The 16,206-nt window shown below is 43.5% G+C and overlaps 1 protein-coding gene across 2 annotated transcripts; it reads left to right on the top strand.

Moving 5' to 3' along the window:
- Positions 1-4,268: 4,268 nt before the first annotated feature.
- On the top strand, positions 4,269-14,944 carry LOC142587620 (uncharacterized). Of its 2 annotated transcripts, XM_075698776.1 has the most exons (6): positions 4,269-4,390; positions 4,600-4,667; positions 4,888-4,969; positions 5,943-6,128; positions 9,269-9,385; positions 12,463-14,944. In XM_075698776.1, exons 1-6 carry the CDS (start codon positions 4,277-4,279, stop codon positions 12,667-12,669), a joined length of 774 nt encoding a protein of 257 aa, XP_075554891.1. In that variant the 5' UTR covers positions 4,269-4,276; the 3' UTR covers positions 12,670-14,944. The 2 variants fall into 2 exon arrangements, with proteins under 2 accessions (XP_075554891.1, XP_075554890.1); XM_075698775.1 differs by lacking the exon at positions 4,269-4,390 and having other exon boundaries at positions 4,413-4,667.
- The last annotated feature ends 1,262 nt before the right edge of the window (positions 14,945-16,206 follow it).

Raw genomic sequence — 16,206 nt, 5'->3', positions numbered from 1 at the left:
CCGTGCCGGCTCGCAAAGAGGGATGCGGCGAATCGCGAGATGAGTTTACACGAACCGCTACAATGCGCCAGCGTGACCTTAAATAAGACAGACAGAGAGACAGACAGACAGACACACAGAGAGAGAGAGAGAGAGAGAGAGAGAGACCGATTTCTCCTGCTTTAATTTCTCCACATCGGGTGACGCCGCACAGCAAATGAGAGACACAAAGAACTCTCGCGTCAAAGCGGGAATAACAAGGAGTCATTACGATAAATGAGAGGGAAAAAGAAAGAACAGTAGAAGGAGGAGGAAGGGGGGGGGCGAAGAGAAAGAAAAGCCAAACACGGCTGCCCGTTGTACAGTGCTGCAGCTTTCACCGGTCGACAGCCTTTCTGGCGCTCCTAGCTGTCATGCCCTGAAAAATACGCACCCAACCCTAAACCTTCTTTCTGTCTCGCTCTCTCTCTCAAGAAGCGCAGAACGCAGAAGATATATCCGCTAAAGAGGAACCGTCACGCTCCAAACAACGCTTTCGTCCGGGCACGCGAAACGCGAGATTCGCACGAAAGCAGCAGCAACAGAAAGGAACGTTTCTGACGAAGGCGCCGAACGACGGAGAAATCGACTCGCCCGTCGTGAAATCGTTCTTGCAAAGAAAAAAAAAAGCACTTGCAAATTCCTCAGTATACAGTACGTCGTCGAGGACGTAACGAACGCCAGCGCTCGGCGTCATGACGGTAATCCGTTCGGTCCAAGGTCGCCAGCCCGTGGCAGACGCCGACGGTGTGAACGGACGCTCGCACGACGGTGCCTCAGCTAGGTCACCGGAACTCGTTCGTTCGCTTAGATGACAGCCGCTCGTAAAAAAAAACGCGCGTCGCCCAGTGACAGTCCTGTCAGCCAAAGTCTAAAATCTAGAGGTGAAGCGAATGTTCGAAAAATCGGAGTAGCGAATCAAAAAAGCCCTATTAGACTCGATATCCGAGTCGAACATTCAGTATTCGCAAATATGAATGTACTTAGAATAGTTCAACCAAATCGTCTAGTGCACGCAATTAAACATAAAATAAGAGCAAAAATTGAGAACGTTTAGTTCCGGCGGCCATATAGTAGAGATAAAAAGCGATAAGGTACGTAGTAGAACACGCTATGCACCGCTCTGGCAGCCAGATAACACTAACCAAACACCGATCGTTAGCACTTTCCGAAGGATCCTGTGTATGCGAACAAAATGTGGTTTTGTTCCCAATGCCCCATTTAGAATGTCAAGACAGAAACGTTCTAACATTCTGAGTAGTACTCGGATAATGCAAAACACGACAATTGTTTTTTTATTATTCGAAGACTGTTCGATTCCCTTTATTTCTGGCGCAATTCTATTTGTATTCGATGCGGTGTCAAAAATTACTATTCCCACAGCCATACAAGAATACAGATGCGGCCAGAAGAAAATATCTTTTTTTCCAGGCTTAAATCAATACTACACGTGCACCCGTTTGAGCAAATGTAATGCACTGCGACAATTCCACGATGCAAGGAAGTGCTAGAAAAATTATTTATTTATTTATTTATTTATTTATTTATTTATTTATTTATTTATTTATTGCCGATATCGTGGTCTCTAAACTTTTGCCCCCGACTGATCATTGCCGCAATACCTCAGGCCGACTTCTTTGCATTTCTTAAAATAACTTTAATGCCCTTATCGTTACAAATAATAATAATAATAATAATAATAATAATAATCAGGAAACTGCCCTCCGTGCGAGAGAAATAACCGACGCCATACACTTACAGTCACCAGAGAAGTCCAATGTCATCGGACTTCCGCAGATGACCCGATACGATGCAATTTAGTGAACGCGAATAATTAAGAACATTTAGACACCATTGACGTATCTACGAGTGACATTATTCTATCACACGTTGACACAGTTAACAACTTGCGCGTGACATTTCCGATCGTGTCCAATACACCAAAGGCAAGACGCCTACATGTATATGGCGGGGAAGCGACAAAACGAGTCAAAAAGAAATTAAAATGCTGTTTTTGTTAGTTCCTGAAACGTTGAATATGTTCTGACGAGAGTTTCGCAAATGAAAAAGAAAGGTCAAACAAAAAATGCATCTTGGAGCCACCGCAAAGCTGTCACAATGGAAACGTCAGGGTATATGACACACGTTTCTGAGTTCGGAGGCGAAGCGTCTTGGAAAAAGATGCGTAAACACCAAATGCAGCATACAGCGCCGGTGTGAGTAGGGCGCTGGTTTGAAGGACGGCGTAATACCCCTGTCACACGAGCACTTTCGAACTCAATACAGCCCGAACGCTTCTAGGACGTCATTTTCAAGCACGCCAGACTTCGGTATCGATCGCACCCGAAATAGTGCGACGCAGTAAGAAACCGAAAGTACGGGTGTGACAAAGTGAGCTGTCAACAGCCTTCGCACCGACCGCGACACACACACACACACACACACACACACACACACACACACACACACACACACACACACACACACACACACACACACACACACACACACACACACACACACACAAAATATGAAAACACTACTTCGTGCCGTGTCTTTGGACGAAGTAAGGCGTCTGTTCCTGTAGAAAGAGTGAACGCTAAGAGTGGAGGAAAAAATCCCGTAAAAATGTCACTTCTGTAAATTTATGACGCAAATCAAAACAACAAAGCCGTACAGGACGGACACAACGCAGGTGTTAAGCAAGTCAGCAACACAATTCACTTCCAGCATACACGCAAGACATGCGCGTTGCGCTGAACGAAATTTAAAGCGGCCGAAAGCGAAACCAGCGTAACCGCACTTCGATCTGGGAATAAACGGAGAAGTTAAATAGCAATTGAGAACCACGTTCTAACTTTAGCGCTACTCGCAACACATGGGCAAACGCGGCCTTTACTGAGGCCGAAATCACTTCACCGAATGACATTTTAGCATGTTCGGTAACGTAATGGAAAAGCAGGGGGGCGTGAAAGTTGGCGTTATGCCCAAGGCTGATCAGTGGTCACATATGTTCGACACCGGGTATCCCTCGGCCGGAATCGATGCTTTAGAACCGCCGGACACGCGGCTCCGTGCCGGTCTCGCGTCTTTTTCTCTTTCTCGACTTCTCTGTGGCCACTGGGTGACTTACACTCGAAAGAATGCACCACGGAAAAACCACTCTTGCAACACAGCCGCAACAGAGCGGCTGCGACCACCCTCCACGCTTTCGTTCACAACTCGATCGCCCCGACTTTCTAGAGCTCGCTCCGCAACGGCGATTTCGGTACGCAAAACATAACAAAATAGTGATGCGGAAACCCGGATCGACGCACAAGGTATCAGCCGCGTGACCATCGAAACCCTCGATCGTGAGGCGGCGTCTTCGCCTACTGACGCGGAAGGGCTGCCCGCGTTCGCTAAAAGCGGGAAAAAAATTATAATCAATAAACACAGGCAGTCCGGCGGCGTCGGTGGCAGTTACGAGCACCGTTATCTCGCCACTGCCGCGATAACAACGGTAGAAGCGACCGGCACGTAGTCGCGAGCGTGGAAATAAAATAAACGGAACAACCAGCGTAAACGCGCTCGGCGCTCTTCAACCAAAGCCAGGCGGCAGCAGCTTTCGGCTTTCTTTTTCGCACGTCCGTGCGTGGTCGTCGCACGCTTCGGCCCCACTGCGGGTCGATGTCACGAGCAACGCCCGTACCCGCACCGAGACTTGCCAGAGAAAAAACAATGCGACAATTCCGTTCAGTAAGATCTGTAAAATAGAAGGTGAAACACACCGTCGTCTTCGACGATCGACTCACCGAGAGGATCCATGTTTTCCATGATCTCGCCGCCGATGCGGCTTTCCGGACCGTAGCGAGCGTCGAGTCTCCGCACTCCGCGTCTGTTCCCGTGGTTTGCTTGCGTTCAACTTGTGTGCTACTTGCGCCGCCGCTAACACCGAAGTAGACTGAGATCACTGCTTCGTGAGCGGAGCAGGGCTCGTAATCCGGTTGATTAGCATGACGCGCTCTCAGAAATATTTTTCACACATCACGAGTGGCCACGGGTAGCTGCTGCCCTTTCGGCTTTCGGTTCGCTGGCGTTGCGGTAGTTGCAGGCAGGCCGAAGTTGGTTGTTACACGTGACATTGTCAGAGCCGTAATACCACTTTGAAAAAAAGCGTGGAATGTTTTTCGACAGCTCAGACGTCAATTCGTTGCTGGTCCAACGCGAAAGATACTGAATGAGATTATGCTGTAAATATTTTATGCCAGTAAATTCAATGTCAGCCGATGGCGGTGCTTCGATCGCACTTGCGCGGAAAAGAAGCGGGAACCTCTGCAAAGCAGACGACAGCAGTGCGACAAGGCCAGCCATGATGAATACTCGGCGCAAGGTAATCGTTATCATTGCTCAGAGAGTTCATATAAACTCACAATGTGCTCTAGTCATCGCGTAACAGATGCAAAGCGGTCTATATTGAGCAGTCTAGCTGAAACCTCGCAGAACTGGAATTCACTTCAGGCGCGCTTTATCGCGGACCAGCTGTCTGCTTTACTTTTGCGATTGTCTAATTATTCCGTTGCCATATTTATCTACTTACAGCGGAAGAACAGCGTAAGTGCTTCCATGACCGCAGAAGACACCCGAAAAACCAGGAACACGCGAGAAAGGTGAAAAAAAAAAAAAAAAGACTAATTCTAAATTTTCTGCAAGACATAGTACGTGCACTCTGATGGCCTTGCTGCCCCGTTACTAATCGCTTGACGCTCTTAAGCTTCTGGCTGTGTGTAAGCGTATAAGCATATCACGTTCGAACTCTCGACGACTCGCTCAATCACTGCTTCTTAATTGCGCAAATACATTTATTTATGCACATCGTTATCCTTCCAGATTACGTCACAGAACTGTGATGCGGCGCCTTGATGAGCTTGTCTCCCGTGTTCCACTTGACACAGAGATCTTCAAAACCAGGGTAACATGTACTTTCATATCTGACATGTCATCATAAGTAAACGCGCTTTCTTTCTTTCTTTCTTTCTTTCTTTCTTTCTTTCTTTCTTTCTTTCTTTCTTTCTTTCTTTCTTTCTTTCTTTCTTTGACTTCTGTAGTCTCTTCATCATTTGCACCGGCGCCTACATAGATAAAAGTGGCCAAGCTTCGGTACTTTCACATGTATGTTATTGTGCGAAGTCGAAAGTGCGCAACTATACGAGCTTTCAAAGCACATCCCGCCACCTATCGAGGATTTAGCGCACTTAACGCAGAAATGTTGATTCTGACTTTGTCTATCTTTGCCAGGTAGCGCCACTTTTAAGTAGGCTAGCAGTAGCTTGTGGTATTTCTGAAGGGCTACATAAAATAGCACATTTTAATCTTTACAATCACTCTCTCCCATAAAGTGCTACAGTTATGAACCTCCGCAATTAAGCTAGCGCAGCAAATTTTTCATTGCCCACTAAGTCTTGTTAAAATCAAGCTAAATTAACGTGCTACTTATATTTCTAACTAATTAGAGGCATTAAAAATTTGAAAATAAAAGCACCTGAATTGCACAATGATTGGGTTCACTTAGTTATTTGTGGCCTGGCGTGCCGCATCAGTGTCTCATTCAGGGATGTAGTGTGTAAGCTTTCGTGCAAAAAGAAAGGTGCAAAACAAAAAGTTAACTGATAAGCTTTTCATGTTTTACCTTATTAGTTTTCTTTAATGAATCAAACTAAAAAGCACAACTAAAGGACCCTCACTTAGTTCATTCACATATAAATGGCATGTATATTGGAGACAATGCATATAATGTTAGTATCTGTTAGTATCTAGTATGTTAGTATTTAAATTCATGATTGCATGTCTCAAAAATGTCACGCTGCTCTCCAATAAACATTGCGCTGCACATCTTTCTTCTGCTGTATAAATTCAGGCCTTAAATCTGATGGATCTCCCTGCAGGCATCCCAACTCAAGAGGACGGTTGAGTACTTCCACTACCTGGAAGACACTATCCAAGCCATCTGCAAAGAGCAAGACATTCCCTTGCCACGAGACTACCAGATGTTCTTGGCAAATCGAAGTTGCCTGTCGGTAGAAGGCAGCGAGCATCCCACAACCCGTGCACAAAAGGCGTTTGCTTCTAAAGTAATAGAACTATTTCTCTGCTCTTGGATTTCTTTTTCAGATTTGCTTGTATTTAGGATTCTATATTTCCTTTTACATGAAGAAAGAATGAAGCTACATTTGTGCACCATCATCTTGGCTAAAGCGAGAGCAGCACTGAGTCATGTCATTCATTCATTCATTCATTCATTCATTCATTTGTTTAGGGCATAGGTGCATTGTTATGAATTCATACAATTGTGCAGCATTGGTTAATTGTCGTCTGCACACACAGAAAAGGAACCTGCAGTGCTATTTCATGCATTATGCACGCATTAATCTACTGATAATGAGCCCGCACCAGTGGCCTAGTGGCCATGTAATCCTGCTGATGAGCACGAGGTCGTGGACTTGATTCCTGACCACAGCATCCACATTCTCATTGGGTCAGAATGTAATAACGCTCATGTATCTGGATTTGTGTGCACACTAAAGAACTCCAGGAAGTCAAGATTAATCCGGACCCTTCCACTATCAACAATGGCTTTGTAATTGACATGCTCCAAAATCTTATGGCAAGTGCTTGTAAGCTGCACTGGCCTGTAATTGTTTTGGTCTGACTTGGAACTGGATTTACGGATTGGCACCACGTTTGATTGCACAGCGCCAATCGTCAGGGGGTAGACAGCATCCTTAAAGACACCGTGAAAAATTTTTGCAAGCATTTTGATACCTAACACACATAGCTGTGCAAAAAAAGTACTTGTAGTAGTGGTCAGGACCAATGCAATATTTAAAATTTAGTTTGCACAGTGGGCATAAACTGCCATCTTCGCTTACAGTGATTTTCCGCATTCAGTCTTTAAAATCATGCGTTGGAAAGGAAGCAAAAAATGCTATTGTCGCAAATGCCACCTAAAAAAGAAACATTGAATTCTTTCGCTATTGATGTAAACTCACTGATGGTTTGATTTGATACTTTAATCCGCAATGCTATTGGGTCTAGGGGTTGTACCCTAGATAGATAGCACTAGAATTTATGTTGATTGTTATTCATGAAAGATGCCAGTGTTATAAAGGAGAAATGTGTTCTTGCTTCCGTAAGTAGTTCTTGCATGGCATTCGTCAAACTGGAAAAATCGTTTTTATTGCAAGCTTTCATTGCAGCTTGGTTCTCGTTTCACAGGTCTGGTCTAGTTTGCGTTTCTTCTTTTTTTTTCAGAGGGACAAATTTTTATCGAAACCTATTATGTCTCCTTAAATTTTGCGCAGTGGTTCTCCACATTATCATATTTGGCAAACTATGAATAGCAAGATCTGAATTATTTACATGTGCATAGTCTTCAAAAATTTGAGCTGGTTTCACATATTTTGTACATACTTGAAACTGGGCATATTATGGCTATTAAAATTTTTGATAGGAAATTCCATTGTCAGTGCTCAGTGTGCTGTTGTCAAGTTGAGTACTAACTAACATAAGGTCAAACGATGACAATGACGAACTGCTAAATTGTGTATCACTAGTGACTAGCTGGTTTAATGAAAAGCTGAAAGCAATGGACCACAAGGATTCAGAACTTGTGGATTCCCTGCCATCGTGAGACATGTCAGTCCAATTTATACCTGGTAAATTAAAATTGCCACTTAAAGTTATAACAGATCAGGAATTAGTATGCTTAGGAGGATAGTCACTAATCATCTTGAGATATCCTGGTGGAGAGTTTGAAAGCCAATAAATTTCACCTAGGGTGATGCGTTTAGCATGAAATGTTAGTTTGTGAAATGTACTTTCAGGATCAGAAATATTGTCGAGGACTCTGGAAAGTATATTGCATTTTATGGCTATAGCTACTCCACTGCCACCAGATCCCCATATTTATTTATTAGTTTATGTGCTGGAGGAATTATTTCAGAAACCTGAAGACCCTCATGTAGCCAGGTTTCTGTTATAACTACAATGTGTGGGCGATAGGACAAAAATATTGCTTCAAGAGGTTGAAGTTTATTCAGGATGTTGCGAGCATTCAGGAATACGACTCTCCGTGATTTAAAATTCTTTCGTCTGTCTTGGTTACGGGTGCCACTGTTACTGTGCAGGTTTGTTGCAGACCGATATAATTTTACTCTACAATCCTGTAATGGGTCTCAAGTAATTGTTTCGCCATCGATTTTTTGCCTTAGTGTACACTACACTTTGTGTACGCTACACTTTAGAACCGGTTACCTTATCATTTACTGCAGAGTGCCACAGTTTAGACTGCAGGTCTCTGATTCTCTGCAAGAAATTTTCCGATATAGAGTTGCACATTTCTTTCAGGTTGTAGCACCAAGACATAATTTTTTTATTTTTCGGTGAAGCCGAATAGTCTGAGCATCACCGGGCAAGCGCTGCAGCCATGTTTAGCACCAATTCTGTGAATCCTTCCCAGTGTACTCACTTCCGCAGCGAACAGTTCTTTAAATATAAATTTCTTGACTTTGTTTTCTAGAGGCTGACTGTGTTCATTGTGGTCTTCACTTACACCATATATTACAAAGTTATTTCATCAGCTCCTATATTCTAAATCATCAATTTTTGCTTCTAGACTATGAAGAAGTTTATGTCCTTACAGGCTTGGTTGCATTCTGTGAGCTTCATTGCACACACCCCAATTCATTTTCTATTGCCACGATTCGTTGCTGGATACCATCAGCAGTTAATTCAACAAAAACGAAAAGGTTAAGCATTCGTCCGCAATCGATGTTACCAAGTCCACTGCACACCCTGCTCTGCAAGGCACTGGGCCACTCTAAGCAGGCGGTTCTCTCATAGACTCCTTGCTAAATGTTTTGGTTGTTGAGAAATTTTTCGTAGCAGCCAAAACTTTATTCTAGGTGAGATCATTATGTATGAGGGCTTAATGGTATATTGAACCTACTTTTATGTTGGATGCGACTTGGCTATAACCAGATTTGAATGTACTGCTATGGCTGACGAAGCATTTGCTGTTAAGAATAGAAAAGTGCAAAAAGCAGGACATGAAAGGCAGTGTTGTGTCTATATCTCTCTTTTGTCTTATTTCTCGCACTGTTGTCATTATTAACACCGTGTACCAACTAGCCCAACAGCAAAGTCTCCTGAAATGTTTGCATTTTGAGAGTCACAGGTTCAGGGTGTGAAGCCTTTCTTGTGCTTCGCCCAGGAACGGCCCCGCACCCAAATTAAGCCCAGTCACGGCGAAGCACTTGTCCCAGACCTGGAGTTCCCGCCAGACATTGACGTCAGCTTCGAGCAAGAGACAGACAAGTGGGAACTTTACGTGAGTTTGTTGTGCTCCCCTTCTTAGTGTGCGCACTTCGGCACCGTGCTCTGCGCACGAGCTTTTGCAAAAAAATTTGTTTATTCTGTTTTTATCAAACCACGATATAACAAGCATGGATAAAACAAATCATTAAATGTGATGAAGTAAATATAAAATCTGTATCGCCACAAATGAGCATGTAATGAATATATTGACGTGCATAAATTGTTTATCTTTTTTCCATGACCGCCTTTCACTGGCTAGCCGTCATTACAAAGTTGTCGCTTGGCATAAGACACACCTTCACGGATCGCAACTTTCCAAAACGTCGTTGATTCTATTGCCAAGGAATCTTGTCTAATCATGTTGCATGTGCGATGCGAATAGCGGTGTACATTCTGGAACATATGCAAACATCAGCAATTTTGTAGCATTGTACGATAAGTCATGTATAAAAAGCCGACACACTTGACCCATAAATCACATTTTCGGCAACCAGCGACTATTTTTGCTGCTATCGTAGTGCTTCGAGTGTCACTTGTTTTCCTAGGCACAAGTTTGCCCAATAAAGAGTTATATTTGTGACTCACAGTTTTCGTACTCTCTGGTTCGTCCCCGTCACCAAAACGTGATAATATCCTTATCAAAAATGTTGCATAGACGAAGGCATTTCCATGTCAAATGCGACTTTATTATGAGGTTTTACTGTGAACTTGCATTATCACATGAGAAAGTAACCAACCAGATCAACTCAGTTGTAGGCTATTCCCAAATGATGGTGCAATATCAAGGCTGATATCAAGGATGATGGAAATGAACCACAATCATTTTAAGAGGACAAAAGGTTACATTATGACATCATGCTTGGCAATGTGACACTTTGGTGAACTGAGTATGGCAGGCTCGTGCTACTGATGCTCTGTAGCAGTTGTAGGGAAGTCGACGAGCACTGACGAGAAATCATCACCAGCGCCCGGCATGAGGTTGATGTTCGTTCTCAGTGTAGTGTTCCTGACCGCCACGTTAACCATTGCGAATGCTCAGTAAATGAATCACTTAGGTACGTTCAGAAAGTTATGGCACAAAATAGGGGGTGACACAAAAAGACAACGGAGATTCATAAACATGTCATCATGGAACGAGGGCTCCGTTGCTTGCAAGCAACTTCGTCAAGGGCGATATGATGGCAGTGAAATTCCGAATGAAGTGTCCGGAGTAATAGCCCAGGCCAAGGCAACTGCGCAGTTCTTTGATGGGCATTAGTTTAGGGGATACCGCGACAGCCTGAAGTTTGGCTAGACAGTCAATGGCGTCGTCTGTTCGCAGTATAAGATAAACATCCTTACGAGGAATCCCTGTTAAGGTGACAATAGTTCATATGAAAGTGAACAGAGCCATCTTTTTTCATAACAAGGGCAACAGGAGATGGCCATGGACTGTAGGAAGGCCGAATCACTTTGCAGCGAAGCATATCTTGCTCTTTGATAACACTGCACTCTGTTGGAGCTACATGATATGGCCGGTGTCGCAATGGTGGGTGAGAGCCAGCCTAACAGTTGACGTGCAGCCAAGAGAAGGTTGCATGACATCAAAAGAAGACAGTGAATTCTTTAGCTCGGCGACCACTGCAGCTACTGTTGCCGCTAATGTACTCCAGCTGATCAGCCTTTTTAATGTGGGTCAAGACCTTTCTTCTTTCTGAACTTATCTCTGAATACACCTTGCCAGTTTAAAAATTGACTGGTGAAATACCTTTCATTGATAACACGTTTCTTCAGGCTAGTTATTGTGACATCGCAGGTATGTACTGTGCGAGCAAATGCGGAGACAGAGCAATGAACAAGCTCTCCATCCTGTCTTGTTCCTTGCTTTGCCTTCATCTGCTCAGCGTACTCGGAATGCCTTTTACTGATGAGTTTGCAGGAACTTTGGTATGTTTATGACATGTCATGTGGTCGTGACATGCACTCGGAGCATGCACTCGAAATGATAGTGGCAAGCACTGTCATAGAATCTCACCTCACAAAAGTCCATGTGGTATTTATACATTTCTTGTCATACATTCAAGGGTAATCGCTGATGCTTGCAGACATTCGAGAATTTACAACGCAATGTATTCAACTTCTGCAAACAAGTTAATACCTGTCAAGAGTGTTCAAGAGTACAATAGGCATGTCTTGCACTGAGCTACATTGTGATACATAGCAGTGACAATTCGGTGAGATTGGTCACTGGCTAAATGTAAAACAATGTATCATGCGTCGCAATGCCCCCTTTTAAGAAGCATTGTCCTGGTGCTGAAAACAGAACAAGAAAGGGAAAAGTGTAAACACAAATATAATGTAATCAAGCGAGTCAGAAATAAGAATACAAGTTCCACAGTTCGTTAATGTGTGTAGTAAGACTTAAGGTGCTCGGTGTGGATCACTTAAGGTCTTGTGTGGCACCACAACGACTACGTGACACCATTCGGCATTACTTCGTATCCCAGTGCATAGAGACGTCGAAGCATCTTGTACAGCTCGAAATAATGTCACAATAGCTTTTTAATCTATTGAAATTTAACAATGCACAAGTGGAAATAGAGGCACATTTTGAGCAGAGTTTTGTCTTGACTGTTCACATGAAGGTGTGCATGAATTGCAGTACTTGAAGGTGGTAAAATTCATTTCAGTCATGTGCAGTTCGCATTGTGCAAGAATGGAAAGGGTGGAGATGGTGCACAGTTTGCCTCACCCACCTTGCCTTCGGTCACCCCCTTGGCCCCCTGGCCTCAGTTTGTCACAGATAGCGAGAAACTCGTTTGTGCAACACTATGTTTACATGACATAAATAACATTATCTTAGCCAGCATCTGAAATCCTGCCTAGGTTCTTGTCCTCCTGTTCTGCTGTGTTTGTGTTGTGCACGTGTGTCTAAATGTAACACGTGGACAGAAAGACAGACAGGAAGCTTGTTGAGACAATTTGCGATATGTGTAGTATATAAAGTGAAAAGGGCTTCAATCCTGTCGTATTCTGCACAGCGTGCAGACGTAGCTTTGGCATATTACCTATGCAGATAAACCAGACTTTAATTTGCTGACTTTCCTTCAGGGCATATCAAAGGAGGACTGGATGGCTGCGGGATCGTCACAGCAGAGCACTCCAGTGTCACCTGACCAAGCAGTTCCGGCAGTGCCAAATAAGACCTTCGTGGACATCATTTACAACAGCGCAATTCCAACGCCCCTGAAGGAAGCGCCTGAATATTTTGTCATCTCGGCCACTGGCGACGTGACGTCTGTAGGAAAATTGCCGTGACAGCCTAAACGTCAATGCATTTGACCAAACGCCCAGGGAAGCTTGGCTGCCTGCTCCTTAGGAGGCATCCTGATTTCACTTTTGTTGTTTGATTGCCTTAGTTACTAATGGACATTTTGATTGTTTTGAATATTTCCTTCGTGGTCATTGTGATAATTTTTGCATATCAGTGTTTCTGTTCATGCTATGTTTACCAGTGAGCTGTGTTTCTCTTCTAACAGTTTTAAAAGAAGATCTAGAGCACACCGCTGCTTCGTTCTTAATCAGATTTTGTAAGGAGACATTGCATTTATTTCTTGGTCTGCATCTTTCATTAGCACACTTGGCATCATTTATTGCCTGAATTGTCTCAGCTTTTCATTTTCAACAGGCAGGGACACTGATCTACATTTTTGCAGCAGCTTTGCTTCTGTGATGACAATGTGCAGATAGGCTGGTTGTTTTGTATTTTTTAAAGGAAAACCAATCAACAGTACCAAGTGCTTTACTGAATGATGCGGACCAACAAACGCAATTGTGTCACAAAATCTGAGTGAAAAAAATGTGTCTACACTTGTAAAATTGGCTTTTAAGGATTTTAGAATTAAAAAAAAACGGAGCAGGTCAGTGTAAAGCATAGTTCTAGCTCATTACTTAATGCAGGTTGTGTTTGTATCTTTACATTATTGTACAGCTTATGGTACTTTCCTTATCTTTTAATGTTTGGATGCAGAGCTTTTATGAAGAATATTTCATTTTTAAATTGTTATACCACTTGTTATATTTTAACTTTTCTTATCTTTAGATATTGTGGACATAGATGTTTCATGCAGCAAAGCTGGTTGCATACTACACAAATATGCAATGTCCACTGATTCACACATGATTCAGCGTGTTTATTGAGTGATATGTGTTATTTATTCTATACTGACGTGATTTCACGTATTGTACAGATGCATTGTGGGTTTGCTGTACTCTTCCTTATATACCAGCATCCTTTTTAGAGGATCACAGACTTTTTTCTACTTTCTTTATGCCTCTAACACACTCAAATGCAAGATGCAAACCTGCGATGTGGTGACTTGTAAAGGGTTTGATGGCATGTACGTGTTTCCTTGTGGCAAGTTTGTTGTCATTATCCCAATGGGACAACTTATTTTTTATTGAAGCATTTGTTGGAATACATGTTGTGTAAGCAGGTAAGTGAAAGGTCACAACTAATATAGCCAGGTATAGCTTATCATTACATGATTTAGTGTTGAATATGTATTTATGGTTCCTTTGACAAATGTTCATATATGCAGCTTGTTGAGTGTGCGCACTTCTGAAGCTGTCGTTCTTTAGTTCTTAATTGCACATTCATTTCTAGCAATATTTTACAGTCTTACGAGTATGTAACTTACTTAAGCGTTGACGCTTTATGTAGTACATGATATATCCAACAAAAGTTCCTTTGTAGCTTTTAGAGTGCACACACTTCTTTAAGCTGTTCTCCTTGAATTATTTATTGCACATTCATTTCTAGCAATATTTTGCTATGTTATATATATGTAAAGTGTATTTAAGTGTGGAAACTGTATGTAGTACATGATATCTCTGACGAAAGTTCCTTTGTAGCTTGTTGAGTGTACACATTTGTTAAGTTGCTCTTTCCTAGTCATTGCACATTATTTCTAGAGCTTTTAGAAGCATCTCTTTGGTTGCAAGCCAGTAGAAGCCTTTTGTCCATTCTTTGCAAGCTAAAAGAAAGTGTAGCATAAAATGCAGTTCGAGGTGATGGATGACAGAGTTTTATTGCCTTGAAGAATGTGCCTGTGACTCAAGAGGTGTTTGACACAATTACATGAAATGTGAAGCAGTTCTCTTCCTGGCAACCAGGCAACTGTTGTACAAGTTATGTTTCCTCAGTTTCTTGTTGAAAATAAATTATGGAATGTGTGTTACTATTTATAGGCTACCGCATAATTTATTTGTTACGAATAAATTCATACCTACCTCAAGAAACTCCTTTTTTTCATTTCTCTCTGTTGTTCTAAATATACAGCAAAGAATATTGAATTTGAATTATGAAAGGAGAAGACAGATATGCTGTACAATGGTAATATTAATTCTGTGTTCATAACAAGGCAGCCAAACAAAATTAGTGTTTGCTTTTCTGTGTTCTAGCACATGAAAATGAGTGAAGATTTACGTTTCAAAGTTGTGGAGGAGAAATGGGACAGCTGCTGAAAAAATATGCTGTCAGTGTTCTTGCATTCTTTTTCTCCTTTTACTGTGCTCTCAACAATGAAAAATATCAGGAACATCAGAAAATATGTATAAATATTTGCACTTCTTTTTTAATAAGAAAAGCAGGTTCTTCTCACGCTTCATGTATTGAGAGCTAAAGACTTTCTTGTATTTGAAAATTCTATAATAATGTTATTTTGCAATGGTTGCTGGTGTACTGTAAGGTGCTCATATGCTGCGGCCTAAAGCTAGCGGCACAGTGCGAAAACGTGCTTGCAGCGAAAGCGAAACATTGCGCGGCCATGCGTGCAGACGCGCAGCCGGTCCCCGCGAACCCGTGCGATCGCTTCATTCCGTTATGCTCCATTTGTTTACACAGACAGCTTACTATAACGACATATTTCACATAGTTCGCTCTCAGTGAATGCCGACCTTTCACGCAAGAAGGCCGTTCGGGGGACTTCCTCGCGGCGACCGCGCGAAGTGGGCGTTCGCTGTACGTATTCGTAAAGAGATAGTCTGTAAACCATTATGTGCTTTCTGTGTGCGCAAGATTACTATTTTGTCAGTAAAAAACTTCCTTCGTTTCGAGAGGACTTACAGAAATGTCCATGAGGGCTCCCGCGTGGTGTTTTTGTTGGGCGCCGACCGACACTGTGCCTCACGCAGAGAAGGTTGCCATCGCTTTGGACGCTTCCCACCCCACCATGTCCTCGCACTATCTTGAAAGATTCGCGCTCATCCTGTTCTCGATACATCCAGGGTTCCATCGCCCCGCTGGTGGCTAGTCTCCTTCGGGCCGCCTCCTGGCGCTTCAACCCTCACTCCATCAGAATAGTGTGGACCCCAGGCCACACAGGTCTTCCCGGCAACGAGGCGACGAATGCCGCTGCCCGCGCTTCTTTCCTCCGGGCCGCTGCCCCTCCATGTCCTGAGTCGGGTCCTGGCAACTCGAGTCTCACACGCTACAGCGATATTCCGGATTATTGTCGCACTTCGCGCCGACCCTGATCCTGCCCGCGGTTTGGCGAGAGCGGACGAACGACTACTACGCCGCCTTCAGATCAACGCTTTCCTTAGTCCGGCGCGGTCGCCCGGCACTTCATGCCGGAAATCTCAGGCACGTGCCCGACTTGTCAGGTCCTTGCCGATACCTTTCGCGTTGTGGCTTCCCGCCCCACCACTCCGCTTTCCTTCTCATCCCATTACCCCATCTCTGCTAGAGAGGCTTGGGAGGAGTACCTGCTCGGCTGCTCTACCTTGGAAGCTCAACGTACCTTGGTGGCGCGCGCCCGGGCGGCGGCCATCTCCAATGGCGTCCCGGACTAG

This window comes from Dermacentor variabilis, chromosome 7 (genome assembly GCF_050947875.1).
Source record: "Dermacentor variabilis isolate Ectoservices chromosome 7, ASM5094787v1, whole genome shotgun sequence".
Classification (NCBI taxonomy): Eukaryota; Metazoa; Arthropoda; class Arachnida; order Ixodida; family Ixodidae; genus Dermacentor; species Dermacentor variabilis.
The sequence above is the reverse complement of the archived record's forward strand: the minus strand, read 5'-3'. Positions and strand labels throughout refer to the sequence as shown.